The sequence below is a fragment of the Oryctolagus cuniculus genome, chromosome X, assembly GCF_964237555.1.
Source record: "Oryctolagus cuniculus chromosome X, mOryCun1.1, whole genome shotgun sequence".
Taxonomy (NCBI): Eukaryota; Metazoa; Chordata; class Mammalia; order Lagomorpha; family Leporidae; genus Oryctolagus; species Oryctolagus cuniculus.
Genome location: NC_091453.1, coordinates 23,428,312 through 23,450,994, shown reverse-complemented (window position 1 = coordinate 23,450,994; position 22,683 = coordinate 23,428,312). Strand labels below are relative to the sequence as shown.

The following is a 22,683-nucleotide window of genomic DNA, read 5'->3' as shown; positions in this document are numbered from 1 at the left end:
CCATGGGGTTCAGGGCCCAAGGACTTGGGCCATCCTCCACTGAACTCCCTGGCCACAGCAGAGAGCTGGCCTGGAAGAGGGGCAACCGGGACAGAATCCAGTGCCTCAACCGGGACTAGAACCCGTTGTGCCGGCGCTGCAAGGCAGAGGATTAGCCTAGTGAGCCGCGGTGCCGGCCTCCAGCTACTTTTGAAATTTTGACTGCTTCAGACAAAAATCTATCTGTTTTATCTTTTATTTTAAATCAGCAATTTAGCAAAGAAACAAAATGTTTTGAATTTTTTCACAGAAGTGGAAAATTTCAGGGTTTGCATACAAATTTTATCTGCAGAGGACAGAGAGAAGGCAGAGTTTTGAAAGGAGAAGGGGGAAAAACATAGACATACATAATTACCATTTTTCCTAAGGAATTTTCCTTTTACTGGGAAATAATTTGTTTCTACCTATAGCCAAGAGACAAAATAAAATGCTAACTCTTCTCCGCATCTTGAAAGGAGAAACCAGGGGCCACAATGACATTAGGACAGACTGACGTGGGGTTGCACTGTGGGTGGACACCAGAAGCCAGTCTGGAACAAGGTAATGGTACAATACTCTCAATGTTAGGTGTCTTAGGCTTGGGGCAAGTTGTGCCATACTCTATATATACTCTCCTGGTGAGCTTCATCTAGTTACTAGATGGTAGTCTGTAAGGTTGTGGCCATTTGGGGAGAGAACGAGTGGATGGAAGATTCTCTCTCTCCGCCTTTCAAATAAATAAATCTGAAAAAAAGATAAAAAACTAAACAGCCCCTGTGATCACAGGGAAGAGGAGGAGGAGTTGTTCTTTTCCCTAGATACCTGCATGACATTTTGAATTAAAAGTCTAACAGCTGTCTCAGATTTTACAGGACTTGCCTTCCTCATCCCACCATCCCAAGTATCCCTGCTGCAAAGAACATGAGGTTAGAAATTAGCAACACCATCCACTCAGGTGCCCAAGTCCAAAGCCCAAAACCTACACTATTTTCTTTTATCACATTCCTCACCTCCTGCCCACAAGCAAAATCTTGTCCATCTGTCTGAACTCCTTCTGGAATTTGTTTACATGTCTTCAGTTCCTCAGCCGCCATCGCATTCAAGCCACACTAGTTTCTCATCTGGACAGCATAAAATGGCTCTAACTGGTCTCCAGATTCAACTCTCTCCTAATCTATCTCCCCACACTCTGCAAAGCAGAGTCACTCATTTAACATTCAAGAGGACTTATTATATTTAATATTTAACATTACCAATTTGACCTTTAGCCTTGGCCTTATTTTTTTCAGCCCTTCTATTGAGGCACAGCTGTGTATAGCTGAATGGCAGGGGCATATGTTCTGAGAACTGTGTCCATAGTTGATTCTGTCATTGTGTGAATTAGTAAGGTATACTCACACAAACCAAACAACTACAGTGTCACTAGGCCACACTGTTGTATAGGTGCCCCATCACTGACCAAACTCTCCTTCTGTATTGCATGACTGAATTTTTTTTAAAACATGTGACTTTATTGGAAGAGATGGTACAGTTGAGGAGAAAACTCCAAGTGGAGATTTTGAAAGGGCAAAATGCTAAAAATCACAGCCCTTCTGAGTGGAAGACAGGCTATGGCCCAGTCCCCTTGTCACTGTGGCCCAGGGTGAGCTTTTCAAAGAGGCATGCTGCCCTTTCATCTTCTGGGACCCCTTCTTGCTACCTAGAATTAACAAACTTCAACATTTGTATATTTTAGTGAACCTAATCTTTTCAGATAAAGTTAAGCCTCACTTTATTTTAACCCCTATCCCATCACCCTCACTTCCCCTCCCAGAACACCATGTTTACATTTGCAACTTCAGAGACATGGTGGCCCCAGACCACACACAGCACCTCACCCACCTCACCCAGCCCCCACAAACCCACCTAGTTTATAAAGGAAAATCAGTGTGTTCTCCAGGAGCCCATGGAACCTTTTTTCCCTCCACCAGTGGGGATCCTAAGTTACATGCAAATGGGACATGTTAGGAGGGGAGGAAGGAAGGGTGAAGGAGATTCAGTGACACCAGTTTTGTACCTGCCTGGGGATTTGCCCTATTTCTATAGCTAAGGGATTTGTATATGATTCAACCAGACAAATTTATTTCTTTAAGAACCACAAAACTTTATTGTAAACAATGCTTAAACTGAATGAAGGAATGAAGTAACTGTGCAAAAGGCACAAAGGACCTATCAGTCCTGGGGGCGTCACCCCGTGGCAGTGGGGACAGTCTGCTCAGTTCTCTTTGTCGCCCTGGCCCAGGGTGAGCTTATCGAAGAGGTACTCCGCCATGTTGACGTCTGGGGCCCCCAAGCTGCGCAGGTTGGTCAGGTGGCATGCCAGCTCCTCAATGACTTGGACTTGCTGGTCCAGGTAGTTGATCTTCAAGAAGTAGCAGAGGTGGGCATCGCCCTTCAAAGCGCCCAGGTCATACAGCTCCAGGAGGCTCTCGTTGATGCTCTTGGCCAGGTACAAGGCATTCTCCATGGCCTGGAGGCCGCCCTCCCAGCTGTCGCGCTCAGGCTTACGGATGTCGCGAAAGACCATGCGGCCTCCCCGCTGGTTCTGCATCCTCACCATTTTCTCAGCTTGATCCCTCTCAATCAGGGCGAGCTTCAGGAAGTAGCGGGCGAAGCCCTTCAGCGCCACCTCGTCGTGGTCGAAGTAGAAAGCCATGGACTGGGCCACGTAGGAGGCGTAGAGCTGCAGGTGGATGTGGTCGTTGACAGCGGCCTCACATTCAGGGTGGTAGTTCTGGCGCACTTGTGAGGGCGGCGGGAGTGGAGGTGGTGGGGGCGCGGTGACCATGATGGGTAAGGTAGAGCCGACACGTGGTTCCCGAAGTGGACGGCGGCAGCGTTTGTGGTGCCGTGGTCCTCTGGGAAATCCCATTGTGGGCGATCAGGCAGCTGGCAGAGGCTGAGTTTCAGACTGAGTTGGGCGTCCGTTGGCTGTTGGCGAGGGAACCGGAAGTGGTACTGGGTGGGCGAGATCTGGCGCGCGGGGGGGGGGGGTGAGGTGAGGTGGGGGGTGGGGTGGAGAATGTCAATAGTCAACGGTTGGTCGGGCCGGAAGTGATACTCCTGCTGCCTTCCTCCACAGTGATACTTAATTGTTTGTTCTTTTCTGAGTTTTTAATTTTTTGGCAAAATTTCTCGTGTCCAAAGGCTTTCTCAGATCCTCTATTTGTTCTCCCTGGTTACATGTTTATTCTCATTTTATAAACCATTTTTGAAAATGTTGAGAACATGAATTCTGTGGTAATTTTCTGTTATATTTTGCCCTCCAGAATTAGTTTTATCTGTTCATCATGATCCCCTCTTTACTTTGCTCAGACATGGGTCGAACCTTTGCTCATTCCTATTTACAAAACACTTCGTGGAATATTCTAGGTGATCAGTATGGGTCTGATCCACTGAGGTATTGTCCCTTTCACATATAGGCTGGTCACCGGAATGGAGGGCAGGTGTGCCAATTAGGAAGTGGTCTTCTGCTTTGGGGATACATAGTATGGAGTTTTCAGGAGGGTTAGGAGTCATCCCCAGATAACGACATTTCCCTTCTGGCTACATTTGCATTTCTGTTTGGAAGCAATTCCACATCTATGGTGCAGTTTTGCAGTTTTTTTCAACCTCTGTTCTCATCCTGGTCATATAATTCACTGCCTTTGAGTGTAGCTTTAGGAGATAAAAGGAGGTAAAATACCACGAATGTTTCATCCCAGTGTAAGCAGGAGTGAGAGGGGCAAAGCAGGGCAGGGGCAGATAGTGCTCTCAGATTAGTAACACAGCTTGCCCCTCTGCTGTACTTGCATTTTGTTGACTGTTACTGAAGTTTCTCTGAATGTGCTCCAGTTTTCTACTGCAAATGTTTTAATGTTTCTGAATTAACCAATAGGATAGCATCTACTTTTTTATCCTAGAAAAGTTTCCATAGAATTGAAACATTTCAACAACTTTAGATAGAACTACTTCTTTAGCATCTCCTATACTACTTCGATCATTACTCTAGAACTAGGATGAAACCTCATCAGTTTATTTAACGTAAATATAGCTCTCATGAAAATGATTTGACCATCACACCAAATAAGTTCAAATTTGTCTAACAGTACATTTTGCTACTTCTCAGATAATATGAAACCTCATTTTTGCCCTTTATTTCTTCCAGATTGGTCCAATTGTATTGCAAGTTCTATCAGGTTCCATCTCAAGACATTCTGTGTTGTACTTCAAAATTGTCAGCTATATGGTATACTGTTGATGAGTACTAGATTAAGAATAAAAGCTATGAGTTCCAATTCCAGTCAGAACTCAGGAGTTTCATTGGTCTTTTGGGGGTTAACAGTACTGATATAAAAGTAGAAAGTGTATCACCTCCTACCCATCCTAACGAGTGTTGTCCTAGAGCATGTTAAAGCAGTAAAAATAAAAATGAAGCTATGAGTAGGTTTCAGCCACTCCTTTTCCTGTTTCTATTATATCTGAGATTGAATAAGTATTATGTGATGTGCCTTTACTAATGGCCTAGTAAGGGCTAGCATAGGAAACCTGAATCTAACTTGTTGCATTGTAAAGCTCCTGGCATAACCATAAAATTAAATTAGAAAGGACAATATGTTCACTGAAAAGGAGGAAGGACAGAAATGAAGACGACACAGAATTAGGATACCTGGGATCTTGGTCCTATTTTGGGTTGCAACAGTATCTTGTGATGGGAAAATGAGCAAATCAACAACTTTGTCTGGGTCTATGATCTAATTTGCGAAATGAAATGCTTAACTAATCTGAATTTTGTAGACTCAGAAAATGAGTGCAGCCTATTTCATGAGTTTTTCTTTAACAATGGAATGGAATGAAAAAAGCAGCCTTCAGACTATTTATAATGAGTATCAAATATTAGTTTCAGGAATTGGATGCTATTCTTGATGCTAAAATAATAATCCCATTTTAAGTTATGGCATTAGTGTAACCCTCTAAAATATACAAATCAAAAAAAGCTGGAGCCCTCTTTGGATCTACTGTTTGCTGTGTGTGTAGTTGAGGACAGATTCCAAGTTTCAGCTTGGTGGTATCCCAGACCTGGGCTAACAACATAGGGCTATACCAAAGTTCCAAACTCCTTTTCAACTAATTCTACTGTACTTTGGAAGTGGCTACACTAAATATCATTCCTATAATTACTGATATTCCAACTATGAGAGCCATGGTCAGATGTTCTGCTCTAAGAGAACTGTGCCTTAACACCAGGGGAAGAACCAGTGACAAGCCCGAGTATTAAAGAAATCGCAGCAACTGTAACAGAATTGATTTATAGTAGTGCCATTCAGATCAGAATTTCTAAGTAGTGGGCAGTGGTGGTGACTGACTGCTTTACTTTATGAAATACATTATGAATTGAAAACATATAATTTTCATGTATTAAAAAAAGAAAGAATACTGCTTTCAATTAATCTATGATTTGTCATTATTTCTAAAATGCTCCTCAATTTCAGAAGTTAAAATGTGAATTAATGACTGAGAAAAAGTCAATGAAATATTTATTAGGTTTCATCATCACTTGTCTGAATACATTTATCAGCACAGATATATTTTTCACTATTGATAATTATTTATAAATTTTGGTAATTTGTGGCCCCAAGTAATAGTCTACATCATTGTGTACAAAGATAGAAACCACCAGAAGAGAAAAATAATGGTATTTTCTTCTCGCTGTTAGGTCATTTCACACCTTGGGCTCATCACAGAATGACTGGACTTGCCTCTCTTTTCTGTTATTGGAGGGAGAGGTTAGTGTACAGGCTAAAGGATGTAATTCTTTGGGTAACAGGGAGAACCTTATTCTCTGAATTCATAGCTAACCTCTTCCAGCATGCTATGAGAGGCATGTTACATCATCTTTCAGATGCGATCAGACACATTCAGGGTGGTACGGCTATAGACAGGACATCATTTTTCAGATGGAATAACAGACGCCATAAACATAAATCCAGCAAAGTTGATGCCTTTAGGCTCTACTCAAGTCCCAGTTTGAGTGTGAGGGTTTTAATTCCATCAGTTCAGTGAGCTTCCCTGAATGGATACAGCTCACTGTTGAATACATGAGTCATTTCCTAACCACGACCAGTCAATCATTCCAAGGCAACAGCATGGTGGATGAGAGGGCCACAAGGTCAGGACTGTAGAGCCAGGTTGGCTTGCCACACCTATATAGATTCAAAGATTACTATTTTAACTCTTTATACTACTGAGGGGAGCTCTAATAAAGCCAGTTGTTGGGTACCTGCAAAAAGAAAACACTGACATATCATTTCCCATGTAGACATCTCAAATAGTAGGCTGGATGATCTGCTCCACTCCTGTCTCATATGCCCTTTTGAAAGGCAGGGTGGATTTCAGGAGAAAGCAAGGTAGAAAACAGGGTCAGTAATGGAGTAGAGTCTTTCCATTTAGAATTGTGTGTAGAGATTTTCCATAGGCTAGATGTATGTTTTGATATATTGTGGAAAGCCTGTGTCTGTGGCTGCTACTGTGCTCCAAAGACCACTTGCCAGACAAACGACACCAACACAAAGGAAGTGAAGTATGTATAGCAGGACAGAATCCGGTTGGGGAAGGTGCAAAAGAAGACAACATAGAGCCATACTTCCTCATTCTAGGAACTGTGTTATAGGAAAGCCTCTTCCAGGCCCCCTAATGAACACTGTGCATCTTCTACCCAACTCCCAGCTTGGCCCACCAAAGAATTAGTGACAGTCAAGAAAGCACTACAACCATAACAGTTAAGTTAGAGACATTTACTTCCTTTTCCTTTCCTTCTTCCCAGTCCTCAAAATACCAGAGGAGACAGCAGTTGGAGGGGTAAGAGTTAAAGAACAGCCCCCTCTCCCCACACCATGATCTTAACATCAAAGCTTAGCAGCAGCTGGAGGAATGCTGGAGAAAGATGTTAGCATAGATTGAACATTAAAGTTTTAAATGGATATATATAGCCATTTTTATATCTAAAAGTATCTGGAAAGGTATGAGATCTACTAGTTTCTAATCACCAAAAGTTTAGACTGTCAAATTAAAGTAGCTACCCAAGGCAGGATTCTTTTCAGATAGCTGAATCATGATTATGCAACCTTAGGTCTGATGTAAGGGACAGTATTGGCATGGGATCCTTAGGTTTCCACCAGATTGATGAGAAAAAATTCCTTCTGGCAAATTGTAATGAGAAATACTGATGAGTTCTAAAATTCTGAATGTACCTTCAGGTGAATCAGGGCTGAATAGCAGCACATTGGGAGGCTAAACAGAATGTCACTAACTAGACAATACTGTGTGTAACACACAGAATTACATGAAAGTCATGGTATAGATTTAAAGTCACAGTGTAGATTATTCTACAAGTGATAACAAATGGACCTGTTAGTCCCACTAGTACCTAGTCCTAGTGAAATGGTCTAAAATTGGTTAATTGGCACTAGAAAAGGATACCTGTTGAGGTAACTTGAGGTCAAAGTTAGCAAACTATTCGCATGAGTATGAGACATTCCCACTCAAGCAAGCATTAATTTATTAATATTGAATAGGTTCAGGGCTGGCATTGCAGCACAGAGGTTAAGTGGCCACCTATGATATTGGCATCCCAAATGAGTACCTGTTCGCATTCTGGCTGCTCCAGTTCCTAACCAGCTCCCTGCTAATGTACCTGGGAAAGCAATAAAAGTACTTGGACTCCTGTCTTCTACATGGGAGACCTGGATGGAGTTCCAGGCCCAGCCCCAGCCTCTGTGGCCATTTGGGAAGTACACCAGCAGAGGGAAGATATTCTCTCTCTCTGCCTTTACAAAAAATAAAATAATTTAAAAATTATGACAATTTTCTTAATGTTAACTTTAGACTGTAATTTCCAAAATGCTGAGAACACTCATGGTCCCATAGAAGAAGAAAGGAAAAAATGGTGAAGATCAAGGAATTATTCCTAAAGAATTTAGCTTTAATTAAGCATTTAAAAACTAGAATAAAATATATCTGTCGAAGGTTTTCTTTCTACCACCCAGTATGCCAGTTATAAGCCTCATACCTAATGCTATAGGTATAATTTAAAAGATACAAAATTTAAGGCTTATGAAAGGCAAAGTGTTTGCACAAAGCAGTGCCATCAGTGGGTGGCATAGCTGAGACAACAAATTCTCAAAGCAGAGGGAGAATTTTTGCTTGGCATTCTGATAAATACTCTTTTGCACTCTTACCTTTATTGAGATATAATTGACAAATAAGAACTGTATGTATTTAAAGTGTACAGTATGCTTATATGAGCCTTTCTGTATATGGTTACTGTCTTTACTAGATCTCAAATGCCATGAGGGATGGGCAGCTAATTCATTGTATGCTCCATGTTTGTGATGTAGTAGGCATTCAGAAAATAACATCTGAATAAATCTGACTCAATTTCTACATGGTGCAAATGAGGAAGCTGAAGTACAATGTACTTCCTTCCATTGTATAATTGGACTTGTATTCCAAATAAGGTAAGGAATCACAGGTAAGTATTCTACTGAAAGCAGACATCTAAGTTCACAAAGTCCACCACTGAAGATCATGAAAATATGCCAGCAAATCTCAAAAGGCAACCATTTGCTTCACTTACAAGCTTAAGGTGAACTGTGTTGTGTAATGCCATACCATTCCTAATATATAACAAGCACTATTCTAAAATAGTTTTTCTGAAATAGATCAAAGATGAGATTGCCAATTCTACTACATTTATTAGACCAAAACCTCCCTTTTAGCATACCTTATTGTAAATATTGTGATTTTTAATGGCACAAGGCAACCTGAATGGCACACTTGAACTATAAATGTCTCTCTCTCTCTCTCACTGTCCACTCTGCCTGTCAAAAAAAAAGAAAAAGAAGAAAAAAGAAAAGAAAAAAAGGGGATAAACATAGCACCAACATAGTAAACATCAATTTTAAAGTCCACATCCATGAGCCAACTTGTGAACAATTTTAAATCGCTTCTTCCTGTGCACTGAATGTACTTTATAGTATGGAAAACCATTCATTCACTTCTTCAAATATTTATTTTGCCCCTCTTGTTTGCCAGCACTGCTTTATATGCTAGAGATCGTGGTGATGAACAAAAATGACAAGGAATGCTGCTGTCACATAGGTAATTAATAGTCTTTATGGGAAGGCAACAATTAGCATATAATAAATAGATATTAGATGATGATAAGTGCTGGGAAGAAAAATAATTCCAAGAAAAGACGAGGTTGCAATTTAAGGTAGGATATTTCCTCACTGAGAAAGTGAATTAGAGCAAAGACCTGAGATCACTGAGGGAGCTCAGACACATCAATCTGGAAGAAGAGTAATTTCCAGAACCAGGAGGCAGATCGTGTGCTGTGTGTGTGTGTGTGTGTGTGTGTGTGTCAGAGAGAGAGAGAGAGAGAGAGAGAGAGAGAGAGAGACAGGGAGGGAGGATACACAAGAAAGGCATAGCAATGTGAAAAGTGGTGGGTGGCACAGGAGATGTAGTAAAGAAAGAAATAGGTAGATATGATGGAATGGTGTAGCATGGAGATGCATAGGGATTGATTGACTGTGCAGTGTCGTGGGAGTGATTTTGAGCATTTTGCATTTTACTGAGGTGGGAAGCCATTGCAGTGAAAAGACTTTAAAGCATTGCTTTAGCTTGCTGTTTTGGAGAATCACTAATGAGGAGGAGTCCAAGAAATCAGACAGATGAGATGAGGGTGGTAGCTTGGATATAACATGGTGCAATGAGTATATGTTCACATTAGAACTATGGGCAGATGGGATGTGAGATGTGAAAGGAAGAATCAGGGATGGCAATAAGTTTTGGGGTTAGTAAACAGATGGAATTACTGCTTACTGAAATCAGAAAGGTTGTGGTAAGAGCAGTTTTTCAGGGGGAAAGGGTGCAAACTCAAATACCAATAAAAATAACTGATAGATTATTTTTTCTGGAGCTAGACAAGTTAATACTAGAATTTATATGGAAATATAGGCACACAAGAATGGCTCACAAACCACTGAAAAAGAAGATCACATAAGGAGGAACTAGCGGCGCCAAGTTCTAGTCCCAGTTGCTTCTCTTCAACTCCAGCTCTCTGCTATGGCCCGGGAGTGCAGTGGAGGATGGCCCAAGTGCTTGGGCCCTGCACCCACATGGGAGACCAGGAGGAAGCACCTGGCTCCTGGCTTTGGATCGGCGTAGTTCCAGTCGTGGTGGCCATTTGGGGGGTGAACCAACGGAAGGAAGACCTTTCTGTCTCTCCCACTGTCTAATTCTGTCAAATAAATTCAAATAAAATAAAATAAAATAAAATAAAAGGAGGAACTAGCCCTAATTTATACCAAAACATTCTACAAATCTTCTGTAGTATAAAGAAAATAGTGGGATCCTAGCATTTGAGCAGCACAATGGACCAATGAACTAGTACAGAAAATACTGAATTAGACTAAATATATATATGGCAATCAGGCACCTGAAAAGGATAACTAAAATCACTGGCATAAAGAGGATCTTTTATAAAATGCTGTTTAGACAGCTTGGTAGCTATGTGGAAAGATCAGATCCATAAATCTCCTTATAACCAATGATAAATTCCAAGAGAATCAGCAATCTAAATTTAAAACTGAGATTAGAAAAAAACTGTGAATTCCATTGTAATGGGTTTAAAGGAAGCTTTTATGTGATACTACATCAAGATTCAATAAAATATTTATTAAATCTCTGACAATAAAATGAAAAAATGCCTTGGAAAACACCATAAGCAAAGTAAAAATGTACATGCCAATTGCAAGCAAATATTTGTAATATGAGTATATGTATCTAGTAAAGGCTAGTACTTCTAGCATAATTTTTAAAAACTAATAAAGAGGGGATTCCAAGATGGTGGAATAGGGAATGATGTACTGTGCTAGGCTAGGGTTAAATAGTTAAAAAAAAAAAAAAAAGAAAAGTTTAAGAAGTGCACTCTCAGGGGAGAATTAGAGAGAAAATTGCAGTGGAAATTCTATGGAAGGAAGAGGAACATTATGGACCTGTGTGGAAGGTGCACAGCACAGAAACAGACACAAACACAACTCCAGCAGCTGAGAGCCAGAGCGACAGCAGCTTGGAGATGGAGGTGGGATCAGACTGCGGCAACCCATGGAGATACAGCTGGAAGGAGAGCATGGCATTAGTCCAGCCTGGAGCTCTATGGGATAGCACATACTTGTGAACCCAGTGAAAGTAAAAGTGGCACGTTTTTCGCACCCCATCTTCCCCACAATGGAGCCCAATGTCCAGATGAGAGAAGGCAGGCGCCATTTTGGGTTTAAGTGACAGCTGTGGAAGCCCTTGTGTGTGTGCACAACAATGGGCTGAGACAGAACACAATATTCTCAGCAGTACTGGTGGCAGTGGTTGGGAAAGGGCAACATTTGGCCAGTGGCTCTTATGTCGTGTGATCAGAGATTCTAGCAGAGGGAAAAATCCATGGTCCCCACTGACTTTCAGCCTGGCTGGAAGGATGGACAAGGGCTAGGCACTCATGTAAGACTGTGAGGCGCCCCCAGCCTCCCATCATCTCAAGGCACTTGGGCTCAGGTTGCCTAGGTAGAGCACCCACAGACAGCTGGCTTGGGGAAAGTCTGCCTCTCTGTGGACAGGACAGGCTGGTGGCACAGATTAGACCCTCTGCACCCAGTGATTATGGGAGCCTTGTGTACTGAGACGGTGGGGACTCTCTGGCTGAACAAGAAGGTATAGGGTGTACCTGGGTCTCTATGCAATCATTGTATATGGCTCCACACACTTGAAGCTCTTTGGTTGCCTGGGTCAGATCATTGCAGCAGGATCCGTTCTTGGTTTAAGGACTGTGCAGATCATTTGTGTGGTTCATATGGTGGCCCAGATGAGTATGGCACCCATTGGGGGCTAACACCTGGGCACTGATTACCTTGGAGGGAAGGAGGTGAGGGTATGATCACACCAACAGAGGTGACCATTTCCCTGATTCTGTTAACAAGAGGAGATCTACCACGCCTAACTTGGGTGTTACTCTGTATATCTGCCCCACCCTGGAGCACTGACCAGAGCTTCCTGCCCACACCTCTAGGTATTAACTGAAAGTGCAAGCATTCCACTCAGTGACAGAGGCATAGTTCATAGATAAAAGCAATCAGAGGAAAAAAACAAGTACCTCCACAAATACTTAAAAATAAATGCAGAAATTCAAGAAACAAGAATAAGGAAGACATCATGACCCCTTCAAAGGAATACAACAAAATTTCAATATTAGAATGTACAGATGAGGAGATTGAGGAAATGCCAGAAGCAGAATACAAAAGATTAATCATAGGATTACTCAAAAGAAATCAGAAGCAAATTCACAAATTACAGCAATCCATACATGATATCAGTGAAAATTTTTCCCATGAAATTGAGATTTTAAAGAGATATCAAAATGAAATATTAGAAAGAAAAAATCAATAGATCAAATAAAAAATGTGGTAGAAAGCCTTAACAACAGACTTGATGAGGCAGAAGAAATTATATCAGAGCTAGAAGACAAATCATTAGAAATTTTTCAGTCAGACCAAAAAAAAAAAAAAAAAAAGAAGAAGAAGAAGAAGAAATTAGAAAAATTAAAAACAGTGTTGGATACTTCTAGGATACTATCAAATGACTCAACATATGTCTTTTTTATTTAATGAATGCATTTTTACATAGATACAACTTCAGGAATATAGTGGCTCTTTCCTCCATACCCCCACTCCGCTCCCATCCCACCTCTCATTCCCTCTCCCATCCCCTTCTTCATTATGGATTATTTTTAGTATGACTTTATACACAGAAGACCAACTCTATGCTAATCATAGATTTCAACAATTTGCCCCATGCCCACACACAACAGTTTGGGGAGAGTAGAGTTTGGGGAGAGAATTTGCAGTCAATTCTCACATAATACAATAGGGACAGAGGTCCTAGTGACTACTTCAACATAAAGGTCTTAGGAGTTCCTGAGGTGTGGAAAGAGAGAATGTACTAGAAGGCCTATTTAGTGAAATAATTACAGAAAATTTCCCCAATTTTTTGAAATAAAGGGATGTCCAAATACAGGAAGCATATAGAACTCCTAATAGATATGACCAGAAAAAAATCTTCACCACGACACATTAAAGTCAAACTCTCCACAGTAAAACATAAAGAAAAGATTCTAAAATGTGTATTATAGAAACACCACATTACTTTCAGAGGATCTCCAATTAGACTCACAGCTGACTTCTCACCAGAAATTCTATAGGCTAGGAGGGACTGGAGAGACATAGTCCAAATCTTAAGAGAAAAAAACTGTCAACCTAGAATAGCGTACCTTGCAAAGCTCTCATTTATGCATTAAGGTGAAATAGAGACCTTCAATAATAAACAGAAATTGAAAGAATTTGTCACCACTCGTCTAGCCTTACAAAAGATGCTTAAGGATGTGCTATACACAGAAACATGGTTAAAACTACAAAAGAAGGTAAAGGCAGAAAATCTCCCAATAAAAGTGTAAAGGAAATCCAAAGTAAACAATAGGAATATTTATGGGAAAATGGCAGGGGCCACGTCATTATGTATCGATAGTACCTTGAATGTAAATGGCCTAAACTCTTGAGTTAAAAGATACACACTTGCTGAATGTATTAAAAAACAAGACACATCTATTTGTTGCCAACAAAAAATCATTTAATCAACAAATATATACACAGACAAAAATGAAAGGATGGAAAAAGATATTCCATGCTAACAGAAAACAGCAGAGGGCAGGTGTAGCCACCATAATATCAGACAAAATAGACTTAAACAGAGAAACGGTTAAGAGATGAAGAAGGTAACTTTCTAATGATTAATAGATCAATTCAACAGGAAGATGTGATTATAATAAATGTATATGCACCCAAGTACAGGGCACCTGGCTATTTCAAACAAATGTTAATGGATATAAAGAAAGACATAGACTTCAACACAATGGTAACGGGGGACTTCACCCCAATTTCATCAATGGATATATCAAGTAGACAGAAAATCATCAAAGAAACAACAGAGCTAATTGACACTATGAACCAAATGGACCTAATAGACATCTACAGAACTTTTAACCCCACAGTTGCAGAATACACATTCTTCTCAGCAGTGCATGGAACTCTTTAGGATAGATCATATGCTATGCAATAAAGTAAGTCTCAGCAAATCTGAAAAAAATCAAACTCATTCCATGCATCTTCTCTGACCACAATGCAATCAAGTTGGAAATCAACAACTAAAAATCTCTAAATCATTTGCAAACACATGGAGACTGAACAAACAACATGCTTCTGAATGAACAGTGGGTCAAAGAAAAAATCAAAAAAGAAATCAAAAAATTTCTGGAAATGAATGAAGGCGACAATATGTCATATCAAATCTTTTGGGCTTCAGCAAAAGCAGTGTAAAGTGGGAATGTTATAGCAATTGGTGCCTATATAAAGAAATTGGAAAGGTACCAAATAAATGAGCTATCAATGCACCTCAAGGACCTACAAAAATAAACCAAATGCAAAATTAGGAGCAGGAAAGAAATAATTAAAATTAGAGAAGAAATAAAGAAAACAGAAACCAAGAAAAATAAAAGATCAGTGAAATAAAGAGCTGGTTTTTTGAAAAAATTAACAAAATTGGTAAACTCTTGACCCAATTAACCTCTCCCCCCCCAAATAAGAGGGAGAAGACCTAAATCAATAAAATCAGAGCTGAAAAAGGAAATGTAACAACAGATACCACAGAAGTAAAAGTAATCATCAGGAATTACTACAAAGAGTTATATGCCAACAAATTGGGAAACCTAGGAGAAATGGATAGATTCCTGACACATACAATCCATGAAAATTGACTCATAAAGGCATAAAACACCTAATCAGACCAAAATTCCAGATGGAGAATGAATCACAAATAAAGAACCTCCAAACAAAGAAAATCTATAAAGAGCTCAAGAAATTCAACAACAATAAAGCAAGTAATGCAGTATAGAAATGGGCAAAGGACTTGAACAGGTACTTTTTAAGAGGGGAACATCAAATGGCCAATAGCCACTTGAAGAAATGCTCAGGATCACTAGCCATCAGGGAAATGCAAACAAAAACCACAATGAAGTTTCAACTCATTCTAGTTAAAATGGCTCTCATATAGAAATCAACAAATGCTGGTGAGGATGTGTGAAAAAGGTACCCCTAACCCACTGTAGGTGGGAATGTAAATGGGTGTAGCCACTGTAGAAGAAAGTACAGCTGTACCTCAGAAATCTGAATATAGACCTACCATACGACCCAGCCATCCCACTCCTGGGAATTTACCCAAAGGAAATGAAATCTGTATGTGAAAGAGTTATCTATACCCCCATGTTCCTTGCAGCTAAATTCACAATAGCTAAGATATGGAATCAACCCAGATGTCCAGCAACTTATAACTGTATAAAGAAAATGTGAAACATATACACTATGGAGTACTGGTCAGCTGTAAAAAATTAAATCCTGTCTTTTGCAACAAAATGGATGCAATTGGAAACCACTGTGCTTAGTGAAATAAGCCAGTCCCAAAAACGACAGATATCAATTTTTCCCTCATCTGGGGTAACTAATAGAGTAACTAAAAAGTAATGTTTTGGAGCGAAATGGACATTTTGAGATTTGATGACTGTTTACAGCCTTTGCCTCTTCTATTGAGGAACAGTGTTTTTTTCTTCATACGATTTGTCAAACTCTTAACTTAGTGTTTAACCTCATTATCATTAAGTAAACTGAAAGCAGATCTTTGTAAAAATTAAGAGTGGGAATAGGCAAAGGAGGAAGGGTTGGAGTGTGGCTGGGAGGGAGGGTAAGGTAGGAAGTATCACTATGTTCATAAATTTGTAATTTATAATATAGATATAAAATGGCCTATAAATATGTCACAAAATATATAACTTCACTCATAAAAGAAAAACAAATTAAAACAACATCAAGATATCATGTCTCATCCAAAAGACTGACAAAAATGTCAAACTCTTCTGCTGGTGAGATTGTTAAGTAGGGTCCTTTATATATTAAGAAATGCAAAACACTACAATACTTATGTTGGGTACACTGGCAATATCTAATAAAACGACATACATTAACCCTTTGATTAGCAATCCCACTTGTCAGAATTTACCCTCAGACATACACTTCCAATAACACAAAATTCATATGCACAAAGTTATTTCCTGAAGCATTTATGCCATTGCAAAAACACTCAAACTACTTAAAACCCAAATGCAGAAATTTGGTTGACTAAATCATAAAAGGAAGTACTATACTACTTAAAAAATAGGATAATAATTGTGAATAAATATGGAGTGAATTGTTGGATAGATGGATAGATAGATGGATGGGTAAATGAAGAAACAGAAAAGTTTCCCCTAAGCTATTATGGTATAACTATTGCAAATCTGAAACCATGGTGCGTTTATTATAGGAGTGAACAAACGAGTCAACGTATTGATGTTACTGGAAGCTGGAGTTCTCATTGTGCAAGAACACCTACAACTCACCTACATATACAGAATTGTTGGAAGAACTCTTAGGGGTTGGGTGGAAATTGGGTAAGAACAGGATACATGTTTTATTTCATATACATATGCATATATATGCACATATATTGTTATTGATATGTGGAAACGTCAAAAAGTTCATGGAAAAATAGAATTAAAAGATAAGTTTATTTTTGTATTAAAAATGAAGGAGGTACCTTTCTCTGAAGGGAGGAGAGAACTTCCACTTTCATATGGCCTTGTCTAAATAAGGTCGGAGGTTGTCAACTCAAGAGGCTTCCATAGCCTTGGCAGCTCATGACAAGAGCCTCGGGTGATTACTGACATCATAATAAAGAGTGTCAATTGTTAAATCAACAATGGGAGTCACTGTACACTTGCTCCCCATGTAGGATCTCTGTCCTTAATGTGTCGTGCTGTGCGAATTAATGGTAAAACTACTACTCAAACAGTACTGTATACTTTGTATGTCTGTGTGGGTGCAAACTGTTGAAATCTTTACTTAGTATATACCAAGTTGATCTTCTGTATATAAAGGTAATTGAAAATGAATCTTGATCGGCACTGCGGCTCAATAGGCTAATCCTCCGCCTGCGGCGCCGGCACACCGGGTTCTAGTCCCGGTCGGGGCGCCAGATTCTGTCCCGGTTGCCCCTCTTCCAGGCCAGCTCTCTGCTGTGGCCAGGGAGTGCAGTGGAGGATGGCCCAAGAGCTTGGGCCCTGCACCCCATGGAAGACCAGGAGAAGCACCTGGCTCCTGGCTTTGGATCAGTGCGGTGCGCCGGCCGCAGCGCGCCGGCCACGGCAGCCATTGGAGGGTGAACCAACGGCAAAGGAAGACCTTTCTCTGTGTCTCTCTCTCACTGTCCACTCTGCCTATCAAAAAAATAAAAAAAAAGAAAAAAGAAAATGAATCTTGATGAAGAATGGGATGGTAAAGGGAGTGGGAGATGGGATGGTTGCGGGTGGGAGGAAGGTTATAGGGGGAAAAGCTGCTATAATTCAAAAGTTGTACTTTCAAAATTTATATTTATTAAAAAGTTTTTAAAAAATAAAAAATTGAAATCTGGGGCCGGCACTGTGGCATAGTGGGTAAAGCTGCCACCTGCAGTACAGGCATCCCATATGGGTACCAGTTCAAGTCCCGCATGCTCCACTTCTGATTTGGCTCTCTATTATGGCCTGGGAAAGCAGTAGAAGATGGCACAAGTCCTTAGGCCACTGCACCAGTATGGGAAGGACCTGGAGGAAGCTCTTGGCTCCTGGCTTTGGATCGGCACAGCTCTGGCCATTGCAGCCAACTGGGGAGTGAATCAGCGGATGGAAGACCTCTCTCTCTCTCTCTCTCTAACTCTGACTTTCAAATAAATACATCTTTTAAAAAAACTGAAATCCATACATAGTGTTTTTATAATAACACTTTCTGAAGACCCCTTGTATGCACGTACATGTATATGTGTGTGTGATTTTTTCCTAGGTCTGTTTTAGAAAGGCCCAGAATCATTTTTATCCAAATTCATGGTTTAGAAGTGATTTATTTATTTTGAGAAAAAAGATCCTAACATCAAGCTTTTCACAAAAGTAAACCATAGTATCAATCTTAGAAAACAAATATTAAGACTGTTACACTATTTTCTTTCTAGAAGATATATTTGACATGCCAACTCTTTCACAAAATACATTATTTTACAGTTGCATTGAATAGCCTCACACAGCACTCTCAGGTGTGTCAGGACACACACAGCTGGGGCTGGCACTGTGGTGTAATAGGTTAGGCTTCTGCCTGAAGCGCCAGCATTGCATAAGGGTGCTGGTTTGCATCCCAGCTGCTCCTCTTCTGATTCAGCTCTCTGCTATGAACTGGGCAGATAGTGGAAGATGGCACAAGTGCTTGGACCCCTGCACCCACCTGAAGTCTTGCAAGAAGCTCCTGGCTCCCGGTCTTGGCCTAGCCAAGCTCCGACCATTCCGGCCATCTGGGGAGTGAACCAGTGGATGGAAGACCTTTCTCTCTGTCTCTCCCTCTCTCTGTCTGTAACTCTGCCTTTCAAATAAATAATAAAATCTTAAAAACAAAGAGAACACACACAACTCTAACTCAAGCCTGCTTTTAGGTGCTGCTCAACTAAATGAGATGGCCTTAGCAGTTAAGGATGCAACTACTGAACTCATGGATGGATGGGAAGAACTCAACTATGCATTAACAAGAAGTTGTTTTGTAGACATTTGATAAAAGCCATACATCCTTTGTATTGTCAAGTCATAAAGAAGTATCAAAATTAAAAGCAAAAATTACAGGGCAAAACTTAACTCCTGGGAACATCAAAGGAAGTGAAAATGGGACTAGGCACAGAACAATATGAATTACTGAACATGGGAAGGACACAATGGAGAAAACAGTGAACATGTGCTGAGGATCCTAGGGGAGAGGAACTGGTGGAGATGCTGATCTTAGAGACATAATGGGATAAGATTCCTAAACCTCACTATGTTCTTGAGTCATCCTTGCCATTGGTGCTATCTCTGGCATCCTCTCCTTCCTGAGCCTCTTTTTCATCATCCTTGATCCACATAAGCTGGTCATCCTCTGATCATTACTACCAACACCCAGTAGGCTCCTCTCAGCTGAGTCCTGTGTGCTTCCTCAGACTACATCTTTACATTAGTCGTTCTTCAGGGAACTTCTGTTCTGCTCTTCTTCGGACTTGGCTTTCTTCATCTCTACTCTTTGTTCACTTAATTCCTTTTCAGTTTTTTCCCAGGATTTCTAGTACAGAATCCACTTTTTTCTTTACCTGGGTTAACTCCTTCTTAATGGCCTGAAGGTTAGTTACTTTCAAGCCATCAGACTTGGAAGAAGAAGATCCCTGCTGTCTAGTCTTGGAATTGAAGACAGTTTGCTCTTTTGTGAGTCGTTCCCTGGCATTTAGAGGGTACTACAGCCTAAGCAATTGGAAGGGGCGGAAGAACATGTGCTGTGTAACTGTACATTTTATCATAAAAATCATGTACAAGTCAAAAGAGGAGCTGTACATCTCTGTTACAGATCATTTCATACCTGTTTTCTTCGGTTCACTTTTGGCTCTGCAACCGGATTAATACCTGAAACCTGGCCAGCAATCATTCTCTCATCCTCTCCTGCTACAGCAGTCTGGGCATTTTCTCATTAACATATTGAATGAAGGCAAATCCCTTATGAATGGAGCAACCCAGAATTTTACCATACTTCAAAAAGATTCAGACTTCTTGACCAGAAGAGTGTTGAGATTCCCAAAGAATATATGGGAGTTCATAGAGGGAGGATCTGTCTTGTTGGTAACATTACTAGCCATGGCGTTTGATGATAAGGTTCCTCATAAAGTTGAAAAATATAGCTGAAGATAAAAAATTCTCACTCCAGTCAAGTTACATTAATTTATTGTTGCAGGAGGATGAGGACAAGGGCAATCTCGGTTCTTGTCTCACATCGAAGAATTTCCAAGTGGACAGGGACAGTGAGCAAAGCAAGATTTATTGAAAGTGAGAAACTTCTGGTTGCAGCAGTTAGGAGAGGGGCTCCAAGTGAGGAGTTGCCAGTTAAACCTGTAGGAGTTGCCCTTTTAAAGTACAAAGTGGTTCTCTCTGATTGGGTCCTTTCTGAAAATCAAACCTAGATTTTACCAACTGGGAGGAGCTAATCAGAAGGCAGGAATTATAATCCTTCCTAGCTCTGCCTTCCAACTGGCTTATCTTCCAACTGGCCTAACTGCTCATTAGCCCATCTAACTCTTCACACTTCCCCATTCATTTTTTTTTTTATTATACATTTTAAGTGATTTGTAAGCAGGATGTAAAGGGGGAAGAGATTCGATTTTGAATCTCCTACACCCAGGTTCTATATGGAGAAGTCAAGTGCTCAAGGTTGGTATCAAGGCCTCAACAGCTCAATCTCTGTCTTTGCACAAAAAAGTCTAGAAAGGCCCAGAATTCATAACATCTTGGTAGCAATGAGCACACCATAGTTACCAGATTTTGGTTTCTAAATATCATTTTCAACTAAAAGTAATAAATGTCCATTGTAGATGAATGTATAAAGAAAATGTTGTATAAATATGCAACTGAATATTATTCATCCTTAAGAAGGAAGTAAATCTGGTCATTTACAACAACATGGATAGGCCTAGAGGAAATTATTTTAAATGAAGTAAGTGAGGCACAGAAAGACAAATACTTCATGATTTCATTCATATATGGAATCTAAAATATTTGAACTCATAGAGGCAGATTGGAGAATGGTGGCTTCCAGAATCTGGGGAGAAGGGAAAATGGAGAAGAGATGGTCAAAGTGTATGTCGTTAAAGTTATGCAAGACAAACCCACTCTAGACAATGATTGTTTAGCATAGTGCCTACAGCTAACAATACTGTATTGAGTATGTACATTTTGCTAAGATTATAGATCATAAGTTAAATGCTCTCATCATACACCACACACATGCAAACTATCAATAATGATAAAGAGGGAAGGAAAAGGTTTGGAAGGTGATGTATTTGTGGCCTTAATGATGGCAACAGTTTCACAGCTATACATTTATCTCCACACTCATAAAAATATGTATATTAAGTAAATTTACAGCTTTGTATATGTCAATCATACCTCAATAAAGTGATTTTTAAGAAAGAATGTTATTCACTCATATATATTAAGATTTTTTTGTACTCTACATATTAGCTACCACAAATCAGAGAATCACATTTGTCTTTTAGGGTCTGGCTTATTTCATCAGTTGCATCCATTTTGTTGCAAAAGACAGCATTTCATTATTTTTATGGCTGAGTAGCATTCCATCATGTATTTATATCACATTTTTAAATCTAGTTATCATTTGATGGACATCTGGCTTGATTATCTTGTTATTTGATTACTGTTTATAACCCTTGCCTATATTTTTGTGGACCAGAGGTCTTTCTGCTTTTTCTTGTAGACCTCTTTATTTAGAGGAGTATTCAGCCTCTGATTATAAATCAAATTGAAAGTATGTTATCACAAAAATTAAAATTAAAAAAGCAACTTAGGAGGAGGGAGGAAGGAAGGAGGAAAGTATCATTATATTCTTAGAATTGTATCTATGAAATACAAGAAATCTGTTCTCTTTATATTAATAAATAAAAATGTTAAAAAATAAACCCCATATGGCATTAAATGAATAAAAAATGCTATTCAGTAGTCTAATATATTTTAGACCAAGAAATTTCAGAGGCCGGCACTACGGCACAGGGGATTAAGTTGCTGCTTAGGACACTTGTATCCCATACCAGTGTGAGACCCAGCTACATGGCTTCCAACCTAGATTCCTGCTAATGTGACTGGATGGCCCAAATACTTGGGTTCCTGCCACTCACTTGGGAGATCTAGATGGAGTTTATGGCTTCCAGCCTCAGCCTGGCCCAGCCCCAGATGTTGCAGGCATTTGGGGAGTGAAGCAGAGGATAGAAGATCTTTCTTTGTCTTTCCATCTCTCCGTGTCACTCTTCCTTACAAATAAATAAAACCTTATGGACTATATATTCTTTTCTCTGTTTTTAACCAGATGATTTAAAAAATATTTTATAACAATTAGGCTCACAGTTTATCAATTTAAAAAATGATTTTTCTCTTGCTGTACAAGTTGGAATCTAGCCATGATGATTCTGTGAGCCTCCTTCCTTGAACTCCTTTCTCTTATCCCTGGACACTTTTCTTTTCTTTTTAAAGATTTATTTATTTATTTATTTGAAAGTCAGAGTTACACAGAGAGAGAAGGAGAGGCAGGGAGAGAGAGGTCTTCCATTCGCTGGTTCATTCCCCAATTGGCCACAATGGCCGGAGCTACACCGATCCGAAGCCAGGAGCCAGGAGCTTCTTCCAGGTCTCCCACGTGGGTGCAGGGGCCCAAGGACTTGGGCCATCTTCCACTGCTTTCCCAGGCCATAGCAGAGAGCTGGGTTGGAAGTGGAGCAGCCAGGACTCGAATCAGTGTCCATATGGGATGCTGGCGCTTCAGGCCAGGGAGTTAACCCACTGCGCCACAGCACCGG

General features: G+C 40.1%; 1 protein-coding gene and 1 pseudogene across 9 annotated transcripts in view; both read right to left on the bottom strand.

Annotated features, from left to right (window-relative positions):
* Window positions 1-22,683, bottom strand: part of PRRG1 (proline rich and Gla domain 1) — a 112,120-nt gene that overhangs the window by 16,860 nt on the left and 72,577 nt on the right. For 3 of the 9 annotated variants that reach the window (XM_070066527.1, XM_070066528.1, XM_070066529.1), the window contains one exon: window positions 2,137-3,030. The exons of the other annotated variants lie outside the window; for them this stretch is intronic. In XM_070066527.1, the coding sequence (XP_069922628.1) occupies window positions 2,273-2,929 (657 nt within the window). In that variant the 5' untranslated portion in view covers window positions 2,930-3,030 and the 3' untranslated portion in view covers window positions 2,137-2,272. Of the gene's footprint in view, window positions 1-2,136; window positions 3,031-22,683 lie in introns of those variants that run through there. 9 annotated transcript variants of the gene reach the window in all.
* On the bottom strand, window positions 18,981-20,103 carry LOC138847509 (heterogeneous nuclear ribonucleoproteins C1/C2-like; annotated as a pseudogene).